The sequence below is a fragment of the Coturnix japonica genome, chromosome 2, assembly GCF_054131305.1.
Source record: "Coturnix japonica strain WE chromosome 2, WE-NBRP24, whole genome shotgun sequence".
NCBI lineage: Eukaryota > Metazoa > Chordata > Aves > Galliformes > Phasianidae > Coturnix > Coturnix japonica.
In genome coordinates, this window is record NC_140664.1 from 12,054,782 (window position 1) to 12,078,646 (window position 23,865).

The 23,865-nt window shown below is 42.7% G+C and overlaps 3 protein-coding genes across 14 annotated transcripts in view; 2 read left to right on the forward strand and 1 right to left on the reverse strand.

The window, feature by feature from the left end:
• Positions 1-1,062, reverse strand: part of DEPTOR (DEP domain containing MTOR interacting protein) — a 63,435-nt gene extending 62,373 nt beyond the window's left edge. Inside the window, exons 1-2 of one of the 3 annotated variants that reach the window (XM_015856230.3) lie at positions 796-1,062; positions 224-318 (exon numbers count right to left, since the gene is read on the reverse strand). In XM_015856230.3, the coding sequence (XP_015711716.1) occupies positions 224-309 (86 nt within the window). In that variant the 5' untranslated portion in view covers positions 310-318; positions 796-1,062. Of the gene's footprint in view, positions 1-223; positions 503-795 lie in introns of those variants that run through there. The other 2 variants (XM_015856229.3, XM_085539359.1) reach the window with 2 other exon arrangements.
• A 7,195-nt stretch (positions 1,063-8,257) lies between these two features.
• Positions 8,258-16,955, forward strand: DSCC1 (DNA replication and sister chromatid cohesion 1). Its single transcript, XM_015856199.3, has 9 exons — positions 8,258-8,463; positions 9,324-9,492; positions 11,066-11,200; positions 11,719-11,809; positions 12,094-12,232; positions 13,764-13,816; positions 14,843-15,000; positions 15,940-16,088; positions 16,411-16,955. The coding sequence occupies exons 1-9, from the start codon at positions 8,294-8,296 to the stop codon at positions 16,517-16,519; spliced, it is 1,173 nt and encodes a 390-aa protein (XP_015711685.2). The 5' UTR covers positions 8,258-8,293; the 3' UTR covers positions 16,520-16,955.
• A 52-nt stretch (positions 16,956-17,007) lies between these two features.
• Positions 17,008-23,865, forward strand: part of TAF2 (TATA-box binding protein associated factor 2) — a 53,728-nt gene continuing 46,870 nt past the window's right edge. For 9 of the 10 annotated variants that reach the window (XR_014943304.1, XR_014943306.1, XR_014943305.1 and 6 more), the window contains exons 1-3: positions 17,008-17,470; positions 19,186-19,240; positions 20,277-20,437. Coding sequence is in view for 5 of the 10 variants with exons in the window: in XM_015856197.3 (XP_015711683.2) it covers positions 17,418-17,470; positions 19,186-19,240; positions 20,277-20,437 (269 nt within the window). In the remaining 5 variants the exon portion in view is untranslated. Of the gene's footprint in view, positions 17,471-19,185; positions 19,241-20,276; positions 20,438-23,865 lie in introns of those variants that run through there. The other variant, XM_085539363.1, reaches the window with a different exon arrangement.

The window sequence follows — 23,865 nt, forward strand, 5'->3', positions numbered from 1 at the left end:
AACAGTTTCGGCGCCGCACAGCCCCGCTATCTCCGCGGGGATCCCCAATCCGCAGCGATATCGCAGCGGTCCGGGGGCTGCGGGCTGCGAGCAGCCGGGGCCGGGCGGGCAGCGGGGCAGGCGCTCGGCTTCCAGGGGGCACGTCTTCAATCCCATCCCTCCCGCCGCTCGCCGGGACCCCGGTCCCACAGCACAGCCCGGGAAGGGGCACGGCACCGCTTACCGCAGCTGCTCGCCGGTCAGCAGGACCTCGGCCATGTGCTCCAGCTCGGTCGCTTTCTGCTGCATACTGCTCATGCCCTCCTCCATCGCCGCCGCCTGCGGGCACAGCGCAGCGAGCTGAGGGGAGCGGGTTCCAGCCCCCGGCCGCAGCTGCAGCCGCTGCAGCCCCGATCCCCCCGCTCGTGGCCGGGGACACCGGCAGCCTCCCCCCGCCGCGCTCACCTGGAGGAGACGGAGCGCCGTTTCGGTTCGCTTCCCCCCCCCACCCCCTCCAAAACCCGCCCCGCTTCCCGTGTTATTGTGTCACGGGCGGGGAGAGAAACACATGGCTGCGGCCGCCACGGCACGGCTCGCCGAGGCAGCAGCGGCCCCCCCCGGCTGTCACACGGCAGGGAGGCACCGGCAGCCCCCGGCACGGGAGCGGCTCTGCTGGGGCTGCTCTCTGCCCCATACCCCGGCTATGGGGTGCGCGGAGATGCCCCCGGCCGCGCTGTCCGCACCGCTGCCCGGCTCCCTGCGCATCTCCCCCGCAGCCCGAGGGCCTCTATCACACGTTGCCCCGTTCCGCCGCACCTCTTTGTCCCTTTGGCGACGGCGACCGCAGAATTCCTGCGGGCTGAAATGCGTTTCTCTGTATATTCAGTCTTTGAGATTGGAAGTGCGAGGTCATGAACGCCCTTTGTTAGCACTGCTGGTGGAAAAAAGCAGCAGGATGGAAACAAGTCCAAGGCCACTTCTTGCAGTGGTCCGAGAAGGGTTTTCATTTGCAACAAAGCATAATCAAGGTACGCCTTGATTGCGCACTCATTGCGCTGCTCTCTGCTTGCGCACACTGTGTGCTTGGAAAACTGCATCTGCTTCGTATTTGTGATATTGTCGTAGCTGGATGACCATAACAGTGGTTTCGGAACAAGGATAAGCATTAACAAGGAATCACATGAAGGAATTGAGCCCAGTATAAATCAGGATGAAAATAAAGAGGTGGTTAATCTCCAAACAACCCATATAGACTTGAAGTATTTACAATAAAGGAGGCTCTTGATTAAAGTAATAATAATAACAACTTGGAGTCAAGGATAAAATGGACAAGTAGTTGGAAAATAAGTGCAAGGAGGGTTAGGAAGCAGACAGGAGCCACGTCCAGCTGAGAAAATTCTCTGCTAAAAATAATTGGAAGCAAGGCAAGCACTTGCAAGAAGTTCCACATGTGCCTTCTCTGCTGTTACCCAGCATCTGTTCACAGCCACTTGTGAGATGAAAATTGGGCCAGCTGCACCTCTGGTCCAGCCCAGCACAGTCACTGTAGGGAATGTCTCAGTGTGTCTCAAAGAATTCCCCTGACCAGTGGGTGGTGAGTGAAGGAAAACTGGGCCAAGGAGGGAGGAATGGGCCGGTAAGCAGAGCCATGCAGGTGGCTTTGGATCTCATGGGCTTGGTGCTGACACAGAGGTGGAGTGGGCCTGGGTGGCTGAGAGCAGGAATAGAGAGGAGGAAGAGGGAGGGGAAGAAGGGGAAGAAGCTGTGTTTCGGCAGTGACAAGGCAGCAGCTTGACTCTGTGTGCTTGTGGAACTGCAGCCTGAAACACATTTCTTTCCTTGCAGATCAGATTATTCTCGCAGGTCAGTGCAATTTCCTGTACTGAATTATTTAATGCTCATAGGCTGCCATGTTTGCCTTTCCACACTGATATCCCATTTGTAATTTGTTCCACATGTTCACACTGAAGTATCTGACATCCACAGTGTGCTTCAAGGGAAGGGATTAGGTATCAATCATCCCAAACCTGATGTCTCTCCTTGATGGTTAGCTGACATAACCCTGAAGGATCACGTTTCAGAGTCAAGAGCAAGAATTAAGCTACATAAATTGACCTGTTTAGATGTTTCTAGCTTGTATGTTTTAATGCACAGACTGCTATAGAAACATGAGATCTAGTAAGAGATTAAACTGGCCTGGTCCTCCCTCCCAGGCCAGACTGATCACCCAGTCTAACCGTCCACCTTCCTCCAATATTTCCTACTAAACCATGTCCCTTAGTACAACATCTGAGTGTTTCTTGGACACCTCCAGGGATGGTGACCCCACCACCTCCCTGGGCAGCCTGTTCAAGTTCTTGACCACACTTTTTGAGAATAAATGCTTCCTAACATCCAACTTGAATCTCCCCTGGCACAACTTGAGGCCATTCCCTCTCATCCTATTGCTGTTACCCAGGAGCAGAGGCTGACCCCCACCTCACCACAATATCCTTTCAGGGATTTGTAGACAGCAGTGAGGTCTGCCCTGGGCCTCCTCTTCTATGACTGAACAATCCCAGTTCCCTCAGCTGCTTCCCATAAGATTTGTGCTCCAGACCCTTCACAGCTTTGCTGCTCTTTTCTGGACACGCTCTTATGTTCTTATGTACATTCTCCTTCCTTCTGTGGCGCTGGTCACATAGATTGATCTTTCCTTGCTGGGATGACTAGGTGCTTTGAAAGAGGAAAATGATGGAGCATTGATTCAGGCATTGATTGAGGCGTTGATTATCACATGCAAAAGATGAAGAACTTCAGGGATAAAAGGCATTGGCAGACGAGCTGTTCAATTGGTTTGCAGTTCTGGTTTCTGTAACACATGTTGTGTCAAAGCCAGCATTATGTAAACATCACGTTTAAAAATACCCGGTTCTTCTCTTACTGAGAAAGATAGAAAAACATAACGATTTTGGCCGTTAATTGGCCTCTCATCTAAGTAGCTTTTGCAGCACTCTGGAAAAAGGAGTGTGTGTGTGGTTTTGTGTGGTTTTTTTTGGTTTGTTTGATTGAGTGTTCGTTGTTGTTGTCATTGTTGTTTGTTTTTTATATTCCCGTGCTTATTTGCAAAGAAAACTCAGTTGTCTTTGTTTTTCAGCTGGTTAACTTCCTTAGTACCAGAAGTCTGGCAAAGGAAAGCAGAGAAACTACCAGGTATTGTCCAGCCTGCCCTCCTCTTTTCATGCCATTTACAATAGTATTTCCCATTCTTGGCACTGCATAGATTACATTCATTGCTGTTCATTTGCTGCTCTGAGCTTGAACAATTTAAGTTGTCTGCTGGAAACTGGTTAGAAGAATCAGTGCTTGTGTGATTCAAAAGGCTGAATGCATCTGGCCAGGCTAATTTTAGTCTTGTGATAAACCACAGGAAAAGTCAGCAAGTTTTCACAGAAAAAAAATAAAAAAAGAAAAAAAAAGGCATGTTTTATACTTCTCTTTTTCCAATAGAACATCCAAGTTCCTGTGAAAGCCACCATGGTGAGATAACAGGAGGATCTATCACAATTAATTCATTTTCTGCAAGCAAGATTATGAAATGTTTAACATTTCAGCACAAGTGAGACTTGTTTCTGCTCAGATCCTTATATTACATGTATCGCTGACCTGGCATTGATTATAATAACAAGATGAAGTATAGAGAAAAAGACATCTTGATCCCAAGACATGCAGAGATGATCTAAAAGGGGCATTCTGAGCCTATCCTTACTCAGCTTTTCCATTTTGTGTTGAATACCCAGGTTCTCTCTGGGTCAAAGATACTGAGACTCATATGCAGGCTGACAAATAGCACTACCATGAGGCAGATACAGGTTCCTCCTGTCAACAGAGAAACATTTCATGGAAATAAACAGCTTTGGTAAGAAAAAAGAATGAGAAATCCATATCAGACCTGTAACCTCAGTAACTGTTGATAGTGAGCTCTGCTAAACTCGCCTTTTTGTTAGCCAATATGTAATTGATTTCTGCACTCTCAGTGATGTCATTGGTTCCGTTACACTGTCTGTTATGTATCTGGAACAGTTTCTAACTTGTCTTGTTTTGCATCTTCAACAGTTTCGTAATAATTCCTAATTTTGAGCATCACAAGAATATTTACCTGTCAACAAGTAGGAATGTTATTCTGAACATTTAATATGCATTTCCATTAGGGTTTTTTGTTTTTTTTTTCATTTTTGTTGCTTTGTTTTCTCTTATTCTATCCTGCACTTAATTGATAGTAATTACAAACTCATGCAGCCAGCTCTGTTCCTCATCACACATTTAGTCCAGGTTACAGTTCAGGACTTCTGTAATAACCTGACTGGGGCTGGGAGGTGTGAGTCAGCTGGCAGGCATGACTAACAGCTGAGAGGGAGCTTCTTTGTAAACCTCATCTCAAGTGTGAAGACAACTCCTATATTCTAAGTGGTAAAAGACAGCTTCTTAGGCTGTCCTCCACCTCTGCGTTAATACGCCCTGGTATCTGCGAGATCAAAAACAGTTTTGCTTAAATCATTGTTTCTTGAGCTGACAGCTTGACTTGGCATTGAACCCAGCTTTGAAAGCTTATGTATCAGAACTTACTAGAGAATCTGCATTCACCAGCATCTGTTCTCATTGTCCTAACTGGTCTCTGTGAAGCACTCTATGCATTAAATTTGTGCATGATCGCTCTGCCACCCAGTGGTCCGTGTGGGAAATTGAGTATCAAAATGCCTGTCAGAACGTCACTGTGAACTGATGCTCGACAAAGGAAAGGACTGCTAAAAGAAGCAGTAATTTTAGAAGGGAAAAATAAACAGGAAGAGGAACAACTGTTTACATGGCTTGATAGTGAAAAGGACCAGGGGGCATGGTTTCATATTGAGACAGGGGAGGTTTAGGTTAGATAAAAGGAGGAAGTTTTTCACACAGGGGGTGATGACACACTGGAACAGGTTGCCCAAGAAGGTTGTGGATGCCCCATCCCTGGAGGCATTCAAGGCCAGGCTGGATGTGGCTCTGGACAGCCTGGTCTGGTGGTTGGCAACCCTGTATGTAGCAGGGGGGTTGAAACTGGATGATCATTGTGGTCCTTTTCAACCCAGGCCATTCTGTGATTCTATGATTATCTCATAGGCACATACAGAGGCTGCTGGGATGAAGCAGGACCATAACAGTCTTCTCTCATAAGAACAAAATCTGGCCTGTTGAATTATAGAACCTAATAGCAATACTGTTCAGGCTGAACTGCAGTGGGAGCACTGCTGGGCTCTCAATAGCCCAATAGCTCTCAATAGAAGAGAAAAGAATCAGTGATTTTGTCTGGAAAGCAAACTTCAGCAAGACAGATACACTCAGGAAAGTGGGGTGAAATGCGGAGAAAAGGCACATGAAAGAACATGATAAGGAATGGGCAGAAGAGATAATAAAGAAGTGAAACCTGAGCTGAAGAAAAGAGGGAGAGAATCAACCAGGGATGAGAAGCTGGAGGAAAGACTGAAGCAACAGAGCCAAGCTGAGACAGAAGGTAGAAGGAATACATTTTCTCTGTGATGTCCATCAGAGCTTTTCCTCCCTGTCCTTGCTGTCTCTGCAGTGGGATGCTGCCTGTCTCCACAGCAACCAACAGCAACGAGACCTTTCTTCCCTGCCTGCATTGACTGCTCTCTGGAGAAGAGCCCTCAGATCATCACTCTTAGAGAAGTTAGAAAAGAGAACAGTATAGAAAGCATTTCAGAACACTCCCTCACTGCATATCTCCAACACAGAAGAGAGTTGGCCATACCTTTATATTTCTTACAACAAATTTGGCAGACCCCAGTGCCCACTGACTTAGAAACAAAACTAGATGGGAGATGATGAGACCACAAGGGTCTCTCCTAACTGTATAGGCAGTAAAGCTATTTTTTGAGTTGGGCACAATTGCGGATCTCCACCAGTGCATCTGTGCAATGAAAACAGGGTTACCCTTGTTCTTTGGTTATAGTTTACCATGTGATGTCAAACTGTTCAGTATCTCAAGACATTGATGCCCCTCGTGATGCACTCACTGTTAATCATTACTCATAGAGTTGTAAGAAAATTCCAACAACTCATTGACACAATGGGAAAATAAAATGTTTGGCTCCACAACAACCTCTGGTATTCAGGAGAAGGAAAAAAATATTGCAGATAGTTAGGACTTTCAGAATAAAATGTTGACGTCTGCAGAGTTCTTTGCAGTTTCTTGTCAAGCAGATGGTGTAGGACTAAGAAGGACAATCTAGTCTTTAGATGGTCTCCTAAGTGTGTTGGGGAGCAGGGTGGGAGGGGAATAATCTGCTCCTCCAGCCATTTGGCACCAGGAGGAAAGCTGAGAACGACAAGGTCAAGCTAATGTCATTCTTGGAATTTTTGGAAAGCTACAGCTCAAGGTTTAATGAGTGCGATGATAGAGTCAGGGGTGCTTTGTCAGGTGCTGTAGCTCACTGCCAACACATTCAGTGGACAATAAGGAGCAGACAGATATGCTACATGCATGGTACTGATAGAGAATCAGGGTCATTGTATTAAAAAGACATACACAGCATACAGTGCTATACCACAGTCATGAACCTAGGTTGAAACTGATTAAATTCTCAGAAGTCTTCAAAGTAATTAAAAAAGATGATAATAAAATCTTCAGCTTTTCCTAGTAAAGGTCTTCTGGAACTATAAGCCAGGGAAGGAGGATGGTTTATGAACCAGGAGACTCTAACCAATCTAAAAAGCTTCTGTCCTGTAGAACAATGAATTGTAGTATATGCTAATTGCTACAAAGGGAGTTTCTAGGCCGCAAGAGGAGAAATCTTTCTTTATTATTATTTTTTAATTCTTCCAGATCACAGAATTTTCTCAACTGATAATTTCCACTCACCCTGTCCTTTTTATTCTTATATCATAGTCCTACTTGAGTTACTTGAGCACTTCACAAATATAAGCACTGGATGATCTCCTTCTCCATACTCATACCATTTCCTAGGGATCTGCAAAATGGCAAAGCCCTCTAATTTATTACAAATAATTTATTACAAATAAATAAAAGAATTACACGGAAACAGATACTTGCTCTACAGTTTCTTGATCTTGCCAACACTGATTTTGATGGACAGAGTTCTTAAGATGTATTGTTTTAACTTGCCCTGTGTGTCTCCTATGTAATGCTTTCCTGACACAATATATTTCACAAAATATGCTGTATTTTACCTGGATTTTCTTCTCATGCTATTTTATTATTTATTAATATATATTTTTATTTTTTTTTTTATTTCAGACTTATGCAGATGAAATGGGCACATCATTTGCAGAACTGTTTGCTGCAAAGTACTTGCAAGGCTTAGCCCTAGCCCTAGTAAGTACACTGTACAGATACCAGTTAATCAGGAAACAAGGCCATGAGTGATAACTTGCCAGATGACACAGAGCAATGCTCTGTAGAACTGTAACTGTAAACTGTGTAATTATCAGCATGCTGATAACTTGTTACAGTATTCAGTTTCTGCGCCATGCCCATATTTCCAGTGCTGCCTTTGCTATCTTTTATTTTCATAGCTACCTATGTTGTGCTTTGAAGGTCACTCAGAAGTTTCTACCGTGTGCATCTTAATTTAAATGCCCCATTAGATGTAGCCCAATTTTCTCCCAGATTTTATTATAGTTCCCAAATACATGAATGGAAATCACACCTAGGAAGTCATAGTCCTAATGACAGGTCTGATATCTAGAGCTTGATACTGGTAATGTGTAGTGTTACCACAAATGTTATCTCACAGCTCATTGTTTTATATCTTAGCTGTGGAGCTTTGGAGTTATCTTAATGTATTTTCTCTGATTTCTCACAGCTGTCCCTGATTTATTGTGCTGTTCACATCCTTGATGTTTATATCCTTGTTGAGCCCTTGATGAGCCCTGGGAAATATTATACGGTGCCAGGAACTTCAAAGGCAAGAATATAATAATCTTCAGCAATCCGTTTTGTGTTTGGCTGACTTCTGTCAATGTTAGCCGACAAGATTCCGTTAACACTCATTTCCATTAACACTCATTTCCATTAACATTAGGCACTTGAGCAACTACACCAAAGCTAATCTTGCTTGATAGTTGATTTAACTATCAAGGTGATTTGCTTCCCCTTCTGAGGTCTACTGAGGATGCAGGCCGTTCAGAACCGCGCCCTATAAGGCCGCCACAGAACCAACGCATCCCGCCCTCCTCAGCGCTCCTCCCCGTTGCGCCGCCCAGCCCCGTTCCGCCTCCTGCGTTTTGGCGCCGCTTTCGTATCGCGTTGGCCGCCATGAGGAGCCGCTCGGAGGTGGAGGCCACGCTGCGCACCGCCAAGCTGAACCCCGGCGAGCTGCTGCCGGCCGTGCACTGCCTCAGCTTCGGCCCGCAGGGCGGCGCCGCCGAGTGCTGCCTGCTGCAGCTGGAGGCGGGGCTGTGCGAGGAGCTGGAGGCGGGACGCAGGTACGGGCCGGGACCGGGGTGATCGTCTGCAGTGATCGGTTGACTGGATGATCTTGGAGCTCTGTTCCAGCTCAGGACCCCGTCCAGCCTGGCCTTGAGCTCATCCAGGGATGGGGCACCACAGCTTCTCTAGGCAGCTGTGCCAGTGCTTCACTGCCTTCTGAGTGGAGAAGGTGACGTCTGTTAGTGCTGTTCATACCCGGTGGAAGGTTGATTAGGTGCCAGTTGTTCCCAAGTCCTCAGGGCTGAGTGGTACTGATGACTCTTGGGGCATAGCTGAGCTTTGTTGTGTTGGTTGTTCCTCATTAAGAAGCTCTGTTTGCAAGTATATGAGCTGAAGAAGGGGCTGTGCCTTGCTCCTTGTCTGAAAGTGCTGGATGGTTGTAGCTTTTTCTGTGTGGAATTAGATTGAGAGAATATGCAGATTTCTCTATGGGAGTTATGTGAAGGACACTGCACAACAGATAGTCTCTATTTGCTTCCTGTTCCTTAGTGGGCTAGTTCCAGTCCTCAATAAAGAACAACTTTAGCCATTATCTACTTTCTAAGGTTCATGAACTTTAAGCATCACTAGTCCCTTATGTGAATAGGCAGGTGAGGCTGTGATCTGTGTAAAAAGCCATGGATACTTGTGTTTCAGAGTGGAAAAACTCAAAAAGAAAAAGCATAGAAGATACTTCAGATTAATTGACAATTACATCTTTACATTTTGGTATAACATGACTGCCACTATTAAATAGAACTGCAGTTTGTAGCTCCTTTACTAATTTGTAAATGTGGAAAAAAAATCAGACGAGTTTAATAGCTGTTCATCCTGAAATAGAGGTTCAAATGCATGGGTTTGTGCTTTTCTTTTTCAGCTTGGTAATCCGTGGTGAAAAGGATGAACAAGCAGTGCTGTGCAGCAAAGATAAAACATACGACATGAAAATAGCAGATACCTCAAATATGCTGCTGTTTATTCCTGGCTGCAAAACTCCAGAAGAGCTGAATGCAGATCAAGCATCTTGTAATATTATTCATTCACAGGTATACCTTTCTGGGTTTTTTACTTATTTGCTTTAATTCTCGAATCCCTTATTCTGTGTAATTTCTTGAGGTGCTTACGTGAAACCTTGAGTGGGATTCAGTTGCCTAAACATAACCTTGTCGTGCCATTTTTGGTGCTTTGTGGTATTGGTCCAGCTGTGAGCTGCCGCTCTAGAAGGATGCAGGTCTCCTGTAGTTTCTTTGTGTATCTGACAGCCCCAGGAGATGTCTTTACAAACATGCCTTACACACAAGGGGCGTGCTATACCTTTGGGTGACCAAAATGGCTCTAGGGTTCTTGTGTAGGCAACTGAACTCCATCCGTAATGTATGTTAATTATTGTTTCTAAGAAGTCCAAACTTATGTTTATTTTGAGTGGATAGTAATTACTTGTGGTAAGTATTAAAAGGTTTCAAAGAATATCTGATTTCTCAGTGTTGGCAGCTATTTTAAAAATAAGCTTCTGAGTGCTTTTCCCAAAAGGCAGATTTTACCATGTCATTATTATTATGTTTTAAATACAGAAATATATTCAAGGTTTACTCTTTTTTGCAACTGGCATCTGGGGAGATTTGTTGGAGCGGGTGATTTTAGAGCTGAGTTCAAAGAATTCATTGTTCTCTGCTGTTCTGAAGTGTAGTTAATAAAATCCTTCCGAAAATAGATAGGAAAATATTATTACTAGCTCATTATTTGCTCTAATGGATATAATTACATCATTTAGGAGTAACCCTGCTTGTCCTTAGATGAATATTAGAACATCAATATCATCATTTCTTCCATGAAGTCATAAGTTCAGCGAATGGAAAAAGTAAATTCCAACCAAAATAGATTAATGAGAAAATAATTTTCTTCCATATTCTTTTTTGTTGTGCTCAGAGATCTCACTAATCTCTGAAGTCGCATCTGTCAGCTTTATGTAAATGTGATTTGTATAGGAGTAATTTCTAGAGTTCTGTTTCTGAAAGCTTGTTACATGGTGTATTAAGAAGGCAAACTGTGAGACATAGCACAAGGTGCGGTGTTTGCTCAGTGGTTTAGGGGTTTCATTGCTCTTCTCTTGGAATCTCATGATGACGCATTGTACCTCTTGGCAGACTGATAGTTACAGCCACAGCATCTGCCATTTCATTCAGCTTACTTGGAAGATCAAGATTTGTTAGATTAGGGTAGTTGAACTGATTACACGTGAGCTTCCTGATGGACCTTTTAAATCTGTATGGAACCAGAATAACTAATAGAGATGGTTTGTTAATTGAAACAGAGATGTTGTGTTTATTGCATGGAAGTGTAGCCTACTGTCTTATTGTTGTCTGTTTTACTTAATGATGTGAAATTTCATGTATTGAGATATAAGAAGACCATGAGTAGATCCCACCCATGGGAAGACGGAGGCAATATGGAAACAGGGTAATATAGGAAGGGTTTTTATCTTAATACTAAGTTCTAGACAGTGATTGTGTGACAGCCTATCATTTGTATGTAGAAGTGAGCTGGTCCCTTAGTCATGTTCACTGCAACTGAACAAATTGTAGATTAAAATGCTGTAAGGGTCCTTGTGTTTTCTTGTAGATCACTGGTTTCTCCAATCACTATTGGGAATTAAGGAGATGTCGACCTAAACTGAAGAAACTGAGGAAGCTTCTGATGGAAGATCCTTATGAAGGGCCAGATAGTGCAAAAGAACAGACTTCAACAGCATCAAGAGTAAGTCATCTACGTGAGTCCACTGCCTTGTAGCTGGGAATGGATATTTAAGCCTGCTACACATTGGTAATTATTAGCACTTACACTGACTAGCTGGTAAGCTATCAGTTTTCCAGTACTAAAAGAATCAACACTGAAGGAGATTTGTAATTTTCCCCTTTATGAGGAGAGTTTCTTGAAGATATGTGATTTAGGAATGATAAAACACATTTAGTTTTCAATCTTGCTGTTACACATAATTTATTATGCCTTCATGAGCTAGTTTGACATCCTGGGAATGCACAGCACAAAGAATTCTGTATAGTTAAACCAGTTTTTATATTAATTACCCTTTGAGAAACTAAATTACAGGAGAAGTTCCAGAGAGCTGTGAAACTTAGAAAACTCAGTCTTGGAGAAGAATGTCATCAGACTTGTACTTCTTTCTTTCATTGTGGTGTAATGCATTTTACATGCTTTCTGAAGCAGAATTGGCTTAAGAATAACCTGTTTCATCTCCTTTGTTTTCCTTGTTGCAGTATACAACAGCAGATTTGCTAAGTCTGATTCAAGCAAGTGAAGAGGAAATACTGCACCAGCTGCAGGTTATGGGTGCCTGTGTAATTGAAGGTATTTATCTCTAAAGAATGCTTATTGCTTATCATAGAATCATAGGATGGCTTAGGTTGGAAGGAACCTTAAAGATCATTTAGTTCCAACCTCTTGCCATGGGGAGGGTTGCACCCCACTAGATCAGGCAGTTTTGTGCCTGAATTATTGGTGTTTTCCACATTTTACCTCAAGATGGGAATACCCAGACTTCTGTAATGTTCCTTTACAGGAACAGAGTCAAAGTATTTGTTTCCTCTTAACACTGATGTGTTGGGTTTGTTTTTTTCTCTTTTGTTTGGCAGGATATTGGAGAGTTTTAGAATTTGACTATGAGATGAAGCTCTTGAATCACGTGACTCAGCTGATAGACTCAGAGTCCTGGTCTTTGAATAAGGTTCCTTTACGTACGTGTCTTGAGGAGCTTGGACCTTTAGAGCCCACGTAAGCAGTTGTTTTTAGTACTTAAAGTTGTGTAAGCCATGATTAATGATTATTAATTAAATCATTATTAATTGTCTATTAGATTGTTAGTTGTTTTATAACCCTAGATTCCATTTACTGGGGCATTAATGATAAACTTTCTTTGACCCTAAAATATGTTAGGGCATTAGTAGCTCTCAGCTGTATCTACCTAGGAAAACACTGCTATAAGCTTTTTAGAGGACAGATTAGATCCAAACATAGTGCCCATCTAGTCAGTTCCTTCATGTAAGCCAGCACCATAAGCTGTTTCCTTATTTCTTTTAAATGTTTTTCATGTACTGACCCACAGACTGCACTTCGTTATTTTGTAATACCTGAGATGGTTTGGTGTTAGTACTCAGTAAGAGCTGAGTTTCTTCTATGGGGATCTGGAATCATGTAATTTAATGTAACCGTTTAAAGTCTCAAGTTTACAGTAGTTTGTGGCTTGATCTTGCTCAAAAAGAAATTTTGCTTTGGAGTTAATATCTGCAGCTAGACTGGAGTTAGGCTTAGGCTGGTGGGGGACGTTAAAGATAGGTTAGTTCTACCCCTCCTGCTGTGGGCAGGGCTGCCAGCCATCAGATCAGACTGCCCAGATTCCCATCCAACCTGACCTTGAATGTCTCCAGAGATATGGTAACTGCAGCCTCTTGGGGTAGCCTGTGTCAGTGCCTCACTACCCTATGAGGAAAAAGATTCTTCCTAACATCTAACCTAAATCTCCTCTCCTTTACTTTAAAGCTGTTCCCCCTTGTCCTGTCACTATCAGACTGTGTAAAGAGTCAGTCCCCTTCCTGCTTGTAAGCTCCCTTTAAGTACTGGAAGGCTGCAATGAGGTCTCCTCAGAGACGTCTCCAAGCTAAACAAGCCCAGCTCCCTCAGTCTTTCTTCACAGGAGGGGGGCTCCAGCTCTTCGATCATCTTCATGGCCCTCCTCTGTACCTGCTCCAACAGCTCTGGATATTGTTGTGCTGGAGGCCCTATGCCTGGATGCAGTATTCCAGGTGCAGCCTCTGAGAGCAGAGTAGAGGGAAACAGTTGCCCTATGCAGTAAAGCATATTGTTGGCATTCTGAGCTGCAAGAGCACACTGCTGGCTTGTGTACATCAGAACCTGAAAGGCCTTCTCCATAGGGCTGCTCTCAATGTGTTCTTCTCTGTAATCATACCTGGGATTGCCTCAACCCAAGTGTAGCGCTCTGTACTTGGCCTTGTTAAACCTTAGATTCTTGTTTGCCACTTCTCAAGCCTGACCAGGTCCCTCTGGATGACATCTCTCCCTTCTGTTGTGTCAACTGCAGCACTCAGCTTGATGTCACCAGCAAACATGCTGAGGCTGCACTGAGGCTGCTGAGGCTCCTACTGTCTGTGTCACTGATACACGTGCTGATGAGCACTGGTCCAAACTGAGGGACAGCACTTGTGAAAAATACATGACATATATGACATAAATAGGAAACGATAACACAGTTTTAAAAGCTGTCTTTTTTTTTTTTTTCCTCTCTCAGAGAGATGATAGAGCATATTCTTTTAATCTATGGAAGGAAATACACCGATGATGGTAAGTTTGGAAAAGCACGTATGTTTAAATTTGAAACACAAAATAGTTACTGAATAACTGAAAGTTTTATGAGGATGGCTCAAGCAACTGAATGTGCTACACTAAAAGTAAACACTAAGTAAAAAGAAGAAGTGAACAGTGAGATAAAAAATGAGTAAAATTGTTAGAGAAAGTTCCATAGGAAAAAGCTGCTGAATTGTAAGAGACACTAGAGAAAATTAAAGAACTGATGGAGGTACCTGAAGTTATATACTAGATGTTTACAAATAGTTTTGCGACTGAAGATAGATTGCTTGTAAAAATGGAATGCAATCTCTTTATAGATACTATAGGAGACCTTGGGTGTCACGTATTTAAGCAGTTGATAGTGCTATTAATTGTGCAGTGGATTATAGATCTCCCTGAATTCATCTTACATGAAGCAGATACTTTACTTTGCCTCCCCTGACCTGCACTACAAGATCCATTCATTGGTCACGTTGGCTAAATCTCCATTGCTTGTCACATATATGTACATAATAGGTCAGTGCCTTCATTTAAATTCTTTCCATGGCTGATTTTATCTCACCTTTGACCAAAGCAGAAATTGCACACCACCTTACAGGACACAGGAGAGCAGTTGTAGCAATACAGATTGTCCTTTTCTGGTCAGTATATTGAGGAATAGTTTTGAATTAAAGGGAGACTGTAAAGGTGGAAGGCAATGTTTATGGCTGACTTTCAGAGACATTTAGCCAACCAAGTGAGAACAGAAAGAAATTCTCCTTGTTCCTGTAATCTGGCATTACAAGGATGACTGCAGAAGTAAGTTTTAATTGTTCAACTAAAGCAGCAAACGCTTTAATACATTCAGAGGTTGGAATGAAAACTGTGGGAAAGTGTTACTGTGAAAAAGGGAAAAGAAGATGATTTGTTCTTCAGCATGAGAAGATATCATTGAAGAGGACAGAATGGGAATTTGAAGCCGTTCTCTGTTCTACTATCAAAAAAGCAAGAATCCAAGCTATTGTGTCTTTTGTTTCTCAGCAGGGGAAGTTTACTTTGAAATGCGTGAGGATAAAGTATGCAGAGCTATAGCACAAATGCTTTTGCAAAATGCAGTTAAATTCAATCTATCGGATTTTCATGAAGTTTGGCAACAGAGTGTCCCTGAAGGGATGTCAACCAGTCTCGATCAGCTTAAGGTAAAGATATGAATTATTTAGTGTTATATCTAGATTTTATTGATTGAATCACAGAATTGTAGGGGTTGGAAGGGACCTCTAGAGATCATCGAGTCCAACCCCCCTGCCAAAGCAGGCTCCCTACACCACGTCACACAGGTAGGCGTCCAGGCAGGTCTTAAATATCTCCAGAGAAGGAGACTCCACCACCTCCCTGGGCAGCCTGTTCCAGTGCTCCGTCACCCTCACTGTAAAGAAGTTCTTCCGCACGTTCATGTGGAACTTCCTATGCTCTAGTTTCAGCCCATTACCCCTAGTCCTATCCCCACGCACTACTGAAAAGAGACCAGACTCACCACTATGGCTCCCACACCTCAGCTATTTATAAACCTGAATCAAGTCCCCTCTCAGCCTTCTTTTTTCAAGGCTAAACAGACCCAGTTCCCTAAGTCTCTCCTCATAGGGGAGATGCTCCAGGCCCTTCACCATCTTAGTGGCCCTCCGCTGGACTCTTTCCAAGAGATCCCTGTCTTTTTTGTACTGGGGAGCCCAGAACTGGACACAGTATTCCAGATGAGGCCCCACCAGGGCAGAGTAGAGGGGGAGGATCACCTCCTTCGACCTGCTGGACACGCTCTTTTTAATACACCCCAGTATGCCATTGGCTTTTTTGGCTACAAGGGCACACTGCTGGCTCATGGTCAATCTGTCATCCACCAGGACGCCCAGGTCCCTCTCTGCAGAGCTCCTCTCCAGCAGGAGCCGGTACTGAGGATTGATGTGGATTGGCTGTATTTCTGTCAGCATTATAAGTACTATGTCTGATATCATCCTTGCAGCTGGAAGCGAGTTCTAGGAGGCTTTGGAGATAGAGAGCGACTTCTTATGGATTCACTGTAGAATGAAGAAAGTTACGTTGTTCATTTTAATTAAAGCTTTCTCTACGATGCTGATCTACAGGGTTTGGCTCTTGTGGATAAAGCCTCAAGACCAGAGACCATTTTTCTGCTAAAAGTAGAAGACTTACCTGAAGGCAATCAGGAAAGATTCAACAGCTTATTCAGCATACGGGAAAAGTGGACAGAAGAGGATATTATCCCTTATATCCAGTAAGGATGTATTAAAATACGATTGTATTTAAGAAAGAAAAAGATACCAATTAAGCAGAATTACGCTATAATTAGAGTTTATATTCCCTTTCTGCATGGCTGACTTCCAGCTGTGTAGTTATGTCTGAAGTTCTATGTTTTAAATTGCTACAAATCTACATGAATAGAAGCCCCGCTCATGGGAGCTGTAGCTAAACCTGTTGGATTAGATCCATATTTATAGATCTAGATATGGCTTATGGCCTTATTCACAGTCATTTCACTGCACATCATGTATGAGGGCACGTCTAACGCTAATGCCATCTATGTATTTCCCCTGTAGAGACTTATGTGCAGAGAAGCAGACGGTTGGTGCCCTTCTGACAAAACACGCTCGCTCCTCAATGCACAATGGCGTCAAACTTTATAATTCCAGAAGACCCGTCTCATAAAAAAACATTGCTTTAAAAACGGAGAATATCGTACGGAGTAGCAGTGAATGCTGCTTCTTCCTCCCCTCTCCTAAGAAAACACAGTGTCTGCAGCCCACTTCCACCTTCCTTTGGCCTCTTGCTTTTTCTTTGTGTTTATAATTATGCTGGAAGTCAAGGTTCTTTAATGTGATTTTGCTGCCTACCCACAAACTGAGGAGCTTTAAAACCAGGCTGTGCGCATGCGCGCGTTACGCTCAGCCCTGCGCCAGAGGCGCGCAGAGCGCATGCGCCTGGACAGGAGCCCTGACACCCCCCCCCCCCCCCCCCCCCCCATCCCCCCCCTCTCCCATACGGTTCTTTCTGGGGTTTTTTGGTTGGGTATTTTTTTTTCACCTCTGGGTGCCTTACAGAGTCACCCTATCGCCGCTTTGAGAAATAAAATGCGTTTTTGAGAGATTTGACCCAGTTCCTTCTTCGTTGCCTGTGACCTTTCACACGGCGGGGTTAGAGGTTGCCGACAAAATGGCGGCGGCTGCCGCGGCGGGGCGCGTTGGCGGGAGGCGGCCGAGCTGCTGAGGGAGCCCGACAACAGGGAGCCCAGCACGGAGCTACGTGCATAACAACGAGCCCCTGTCCCGGCCAGCTGTCCTGTCAGCGGGGAACTGCTGTCCATTAATCCGGTCGGTTCCCGTGGCTGCTGTGTGAGTTGGTGTCGTACCCCAGCAGACAGAGGGGCTGCGAGTTACCTCGTGAAGGGTTATGTTAATCATGGTGCTGAGCCGAGCTGGATATGCCTGACCCGTCGGTCGAGGACCCGCTGTGGAGATGAGGGATTGCCTGCAGCGTGGCCACCGAGCGAGGAGGATGCTGGTGCCCTTCTGACGGCCTGTGGTGTGTCGCAGTGCTGCCCGTCAGGATGAACAGGAAGAAAGGAGACAAGGGATTTGAGAGCCCGAGGCCGTACAAATTATAAGTATCTGTTTCTTAAAGGATTGTTATGCTTCGGATCGTGATGCATTTGGAGCCGGGTCCCAGGCTGGGCAGTGGTTGTCCAAAGAGTTTCAGCCTCCTCAGCTGGAGAAGCTTGCTCTCAGTACACGTGTGTTGTGGGGTTTGTCTTGTGTGATCTCGTGCACAAAAAGGCTGTAAAGCTGCAGTCGCTTCGTGCCAAGAAATTGACGTTCAGCCTAGAGAAGAGAAGGTTGCGGGGTGACCTCATTGCAGCCTTTCAATACCTGAAGGGAACTTACTCCCAGGAGGGGAGTAAACTCTTCGAAAGGGCTGACAATAGCAGGACACGAGGAAATGGTTTTAAGTTAAAAGAGGAAAGATTTAGGTTGGATGTTAGGGGAAAGTTCTTCACTAGGAGAGTGGTTGGGCCCTGGAACAGGCTGCCCAGGGAGGTTGTGGATGCCCCGTCCTTGGAGGTGTTCAAGACCAGGTTGGACGGGGCCCTGGGCAACCTGATCTAGTAAAGGTGTATGTTTGGTGGCCCTGCCAGGCAGGGGGGTTGGAACTACATGATCCTTGAGGTCCCTTCCAACCCGGGTCATTCTGTGATTCTGTGACATTGATCTCCTCAGAGTTTAGAGATCTTTCCAGGCAGTATCAGCACCACAGATGATACTATCACGTTTCATTCTTACTGGTGTGTCAGGCCCTCTCGTCTCACAGGCTTTTTAATGTCTAAACACAAGTATATTTATAAATGAAAGCAAGTGTTTGTGCTGAGGAGGTCTGAGGAAACAATCATTTTTTACAGTTAGTTTATAGCCAAATTGTGAAGAAATTGGTTGTGGATGGCAGAGAATCTTCATAACTTTGTGATTTCTTGACAAATCCGTATGTTTTTAAACAGAACTACTGATGGTATCGTAGGGATTTTGGTATGGAGGTGATGTTTGAATTCACTGGGTGCTAGATTTTATAATTCTCCTGTCGGAGTTTCATTGAAGTCTTTCAGTTGTAGCCAAGCCCTTTCTTAATGTTCAGTCATGGGTATGTTCGTACAATGTGTGACACGGTGTAAAAGTTGCATTAGTACAAGGCTGTATCTTGAGTCAGTACAGTGGAGTGTTGAATAGATGCTGTCAACTGCAGAAAATATGTAGGAAAAAGTTCTGAAAGTTTAAATAAGTTGGAGTTATTATTTTATCTCTCACTTAGGAAATCACAGTTTTATTTACCAGGAGTTCTGATACGCAGCTCAAAACTTGAGTGGATGTGTTTGACTTGATCTTGATTAATATATCACAACTGTTTAATAAATTATTATAACATTTTAATTGTAAACATGCATACAATGACTTTTTTACATAGTACCTACTTATGTAAATGACGTAAGAGAAGCAACTTAGCAGGTTCTGCAGATAGCAATTGTTAGAGCTGCATGGCATTACCAATATGAGAATCATAGAATCACAAAACCCTTAGAGTCAGAATGGACCTTTGAGGGCCATATAGTCCAACTCCTCTGCACTGAACAGGGACGCCACAGCTATTTGCCCATTGCTAAAATAACTAGGCCAATGCAAATTCTCCCCTTACAGATATATGCTGTATGCAGAATTTGTCTATACCATATACTGTATTATCAGTGTTCATTTATAACTGTTGAAATATGATTTTAAATATTGAGAATTGTGCAAGACCTGACTAATTTAATTTTCTCCTTTTTGCAGCACGACTCACCAGGTAGTTTGTATCAACAACATAAATTTTCAGAGAAAATCTGTCGTTGTAAGTATGTTTTAATAAAATATGAAAGAAGAAACAGGAAGTGTGGGTTTCCTTCATGATTTTAGAAGTAACAGCTGCACACACAAGCTGATTATGTTCTTCAGCTTCTTATACTTTCTCTTAAGTCTGTTATTTGTAGAGATGCCTCAAATGAAACACCCTGTAATAGTTATTGCTCTAACCTCTGTGAGGAAAAGCTTTTTAAAACAAAGCTTTCTAAAGGAAAGTTGATGATACCACAAAGCAATCTGTAGTCAAGAATTAACTTTTAACAGTATTAATTGACGTTAGGGATAAAGATATTTGTAGCTTCCATGTGAGTTCATGAGATTTGACGGGGCCTCAAGGCTTTGAGACTATTTGTGAATGTAGATGTATGGCTGAATGGTGTCTACTTAGAGTCATTGTTTCAAGCTTAGATGCCAAAACCTAAAACATGGGGATGAAAAATGTTGGAAATGGACTTGATATGTAGCCAGCAGAGGCAGATATTTTCCAGTAAAATAAATATAGTTATCAGTCCTTTTCAGGTTCTGATTTTTATTATTATTTATAATTATTATTATATTTTATTATTAAGTACAGCATAGGAAGTTCCGCACAAATGTGCGGAAGAACTTCTTTACAGTGAGGGTGACGGAGCACTGGAACAGGCTGCCCAGGGAGGTGGTGGAGTCTCCTTCTCTGGAGATATTCAAGACCCGACTGGACGCCTACCTATGTGACATGGTGTAGGGAGCCTGCTTTGGCAGGGGGGTTGGACTCGATGATCTCTAGAGGTCCCTTCCAACCCCTACAATTCTGTGATTCTGTGATTCTGTGTGATTATTATTTTGTGACTGGGAATATTCACCTGTTAGATTATACGAAATAAAATGTATTTTAGATATCTACAATAAAATACTATTTTTTAGGTACAAAATGAATATTTTACCCGTGATTTTCTTCTGGAAATTCATTAGATTTATTTTTAATTTATCTTTGCTTGATGGACTGGCTAAGATTTTAAAGGAAGTGCTGATTTGTGTTTTCATAGGGCTATGTGGAACTGACAATATTTCCCACGGTTGCAAACCTGAATAGAATCAAACTGAACAGTAAACAGTGCCGGATTTACAGAGTAAGGGTCAATGATTTGGAAGCGGCTTTCATCTATAATGATCCAACGTTGGAGGTTTGTCACCACGAGTCAAAGCAGTAAGTGATGTGTTTACAACTTTATAGATGTTCTGTTTTCTTCTGTTGTGAAGCATTAAGTCTCATGTCCATTTCTTTTTTTGGTAAGAGAAGCGGAACTGTGTTCACTGTGTGTTCTCTTTTAACCTTGCTGAAATGTATGTCCATGTTTTCACATATTCTATTGGATGGCTTGGTGGAGTTTACAGTTCTCAGAATTGCTAAAGGACTTTCATTGAAAGTGCTGTAACTGTTTAACAGTGGCTGATATGAAATGAGACTCCTCTGGGTTAGTAGGGAACCTCCTGTGGTCATGTGGAAGATGTGAGAGAGAAGCATTTAAAACACTGATAGCTCTTCATTATGTTAAGAAAGGAATCAGAAGAGATAATTGATAAAATCATGAAACTGTCACCATTTTGTGGAGGAAGAACGTTGTTTAGCATCCCAATGGCACAGTGGCACATCATGTCTTGTTAAACTTTTATTTCTTCCTCAAATTATCCTGTTTAAGAGCAGTAAAGGACTAGAGGGGATGGTTTCAAGCTACAGCTGGGGAGATTCAAGCTGGACATTAGGAAGTGTTACTTCTCAGAAAGGGTGGTCAGGCACTGGAATGGGCTGCCCAGGGAGGTGGTGGAGTCATCGACCCTGGGGGTGTTCAAGGAAAGGCTGGATGTTGTGTTGAGGGACATGGTTTAGTGGGAGCTATTGGTAAGAGGTGAATGGTTGGACTGGATGATCTTTTAGGTCTTTTCCAACCTTGGTGATTCTATGATTCTATGAGATCTGAAGGTAAGACATGCCAAGGCTGAGAGCAGACTGTAGTTTTCACATTGCCATTAGAACTTAAAGAAAGCTTTTGTCTTTCATTACTCCCATGTTATTCATATAAACCTTTAATTAGTACATAAAACTTATTTTTAGCTTTCATCACTGATAGTTTTCCATCAGTCTAAAACAACATTCAGATAAAACTGAAAACCTTATTAGATTATTACATAAATACATCAGGTTTTGATTTCTTCCTGAGTCGTCCAGGCATCGCTGCTTTTGTAACAGTCAGTACCTGACTGTCTTGATGGAAATGTTGAGAAGTTATAAAGTAGTTCGCTGTAAAGTGTAACACAGTGTTGTATAAGTTTGCCCTCTGTACACAAGGTGGCAGAGAATCCCATTTAACTCATGCATTTAGAGAAGAGTTTGGAATCCTCTAAGTACTGCTTCCATCCTGCAAGTAGTGTTGGAGCATGTCTGTTTGGGTCTTGTCTTAGACCTGTTGCTGTAGTGTTACAGCTACTCCTATTGTCCTCTTCCCTGTTTTCACTGTAAATTGTAGCCTTCTTGATTCTGTCAGCACAAGGAATTGATTTTTCCAAGGTGTAGTATGCAGAAATCCACAGCCTGTATTTGACTATTGAGACGACCATTCATGTCTCAGCCTCTTGGCAGTTAAAATGAACAAAGGAGATATTTTATTCTTCTGCGTGTTGGTTTTGTTTTGTCTTATTTTTCCTTAAGAGTGTGTATTGTTAAGTAATCACAGCTGGAAGGACTTCTGCTTTGATAAGTGAAGTTTGTGGTTATCCTGCTCTCGCTGGGATGTGCTTCACACATTCGTGACGACTGTGGTGCATGTTTGAGAAATTATTGCATTTAGTATTGCTTTGTTATATAGGAAGACATACCTTTGTAGAGCTCACTAATGGGTACATACTGCTTTCCTGTGTGTATATGCTGCATTCAGTATAATTTTAACCTTGAGCAGTGTATACCTGTTCAGTCGTTAATTCATCTACTTGTTTCGTAGCTTTTTTTTAACATGAAGCATATTGTTCTTAAGGACATTTTGATATCCTCCAGTTTCACTGTTGGTTTAGGTGGAAGCAGCAGTAAGCTGCAGAAGAGATCTTTGTGACAGCCTTTGGGGCATGTGTTGTAATACGCTTTCATCTGAGAGGTCAGGGATCAGCGTTTAACTTATACACAAAACAGACAAGCTAGTGCTGAACTGAGTGTGTGCTGCTTTGTGATCTGCTGCAATACATAACCTTTATTTCCACTGGGAGCATTCCTCCTCTGGCTGTAAACTCATGATGCGCTTTGTCATTGATGAATCTTTTCCTAGCAGAAGTGCAGAGAAGTTTTGTAAAAAGGGATGGCATGCACTTAGCTGTGGACAAGAGAAGTTCTTTTGTTTAATGTGACATGGATTCTGATTGTTGTTTTATTAATAAATTAATAAGAAATGTACATACATAATGTATATACATATAGCATGCAATATATTTCAGTTGTGTACTATGTTTTAGACCCCAGAAGTAAGTACTGATTTGTAGTTAGGAAGCATGGTACAAGAATAGAAGTAGTAATGAATTATGTATGGATCAAAGATCTTATTTTATGAAGCTGATGCTAAATGCTGCAGTAAGAAAGATGTTTATAAACTGTGTGTTTGCTCTGCATAACAGTTACTTAGCATTGCTGTCCCTCGTAGTGAGGTATGCTGCTGGAAGTTGACATGGAGGTATTAGGAATCAGTGAGTAGCTTTAAAGAAATTTTACAAGATTATTCATTTCCAGACAGTCAACAGCATGTACTTGGTCAGTAATTAACACTGTTTTGTGTTATTCTGTTAATAAAATGTCTCTACCAGGAAAACTCAGGAATTCATGCTGCTTTTTCACTGTCAATGCACACTTACCTGTAGGAAAACTTGTTTATTTCTTGGGATGTGACTTCTGGCTTATGCTCTGGTTTTTGATTAAAACGGTCATATCCTGAGTGTAGTGTAATCTATGAAAAGATTAGTCTGTGGCGCTAAGTCTTTAATGGATTCATTTTATGGTGAATCACCCATTTGAACTGGAACACTTCACAAAAATAGAAATATCAGAAAAGACTGTTTCCCATAAAATGCTAAGCTCTCTGGAGTCTACTTTTCATGTTATAAAATCGTAACCTTTTCCTGTCTATGAATCCATTGATGTTTAGATGTAACCACAAGTTCATCATGAGACTCAAACTTGGAAAAAATCCTTACTGATGTACTGGAAAAGAGCCTCCTATTGAAAGTCATGAATTTTCAGAACAAGTTTACATTAAAGTGAAGAAACTTTGAGACTTTATAATCTAATAAAGTGTTACTGTTTTCTCTTGCTAATTTCTGTAACTAAGAAGGTAGTTTTCAGTCATGTAGTCTTTTTAAATACAGTTTCTCCAATGATACTTGTTTGCCTTCGTTGGATGCTGTTTCAAGTTAGCTTACAACAGTGTTAGGGTGGTTTTGATGCCACTGGGAGTCTCCCGTGCCTCAGCATCAGCATCAGCGCTGCTCTGAGCCCTTGGTGAGTCAGATCGGGGAGTTAAACCAACTCCCCAATCTCTACCTAAGAAATGTAAGTTGAATTCATCTGAACTGTAGTTGAAGTATATTCTAGTACGCACA

Excerpts from the sequence above, each read along its gene's own strand:
- DSCC1 (XM_015856199.3), top strand. The coding sequence starts at position 8,294 with ATGAGGAGCCGCTCGGAGGTGGAGGCCACGCTGCGCACCGCCAAGCTG. Across the intron at positions 11,810-12,093 it reads GGGTGCCTGTGTAATTGAAG|GATATTGGAGAGTTTTAGAA; the intron begins GTATTTATCTCT and ends TTTGTTTGGCAG. Across the intron at positions 12,233-13,763 it reads CTTGGACCTTTAGAGCCCAC|AGAGATGATAGAGCATATTC; the intron begins GTAAGCAGTTGT and ends TTCCTCTCTCAG.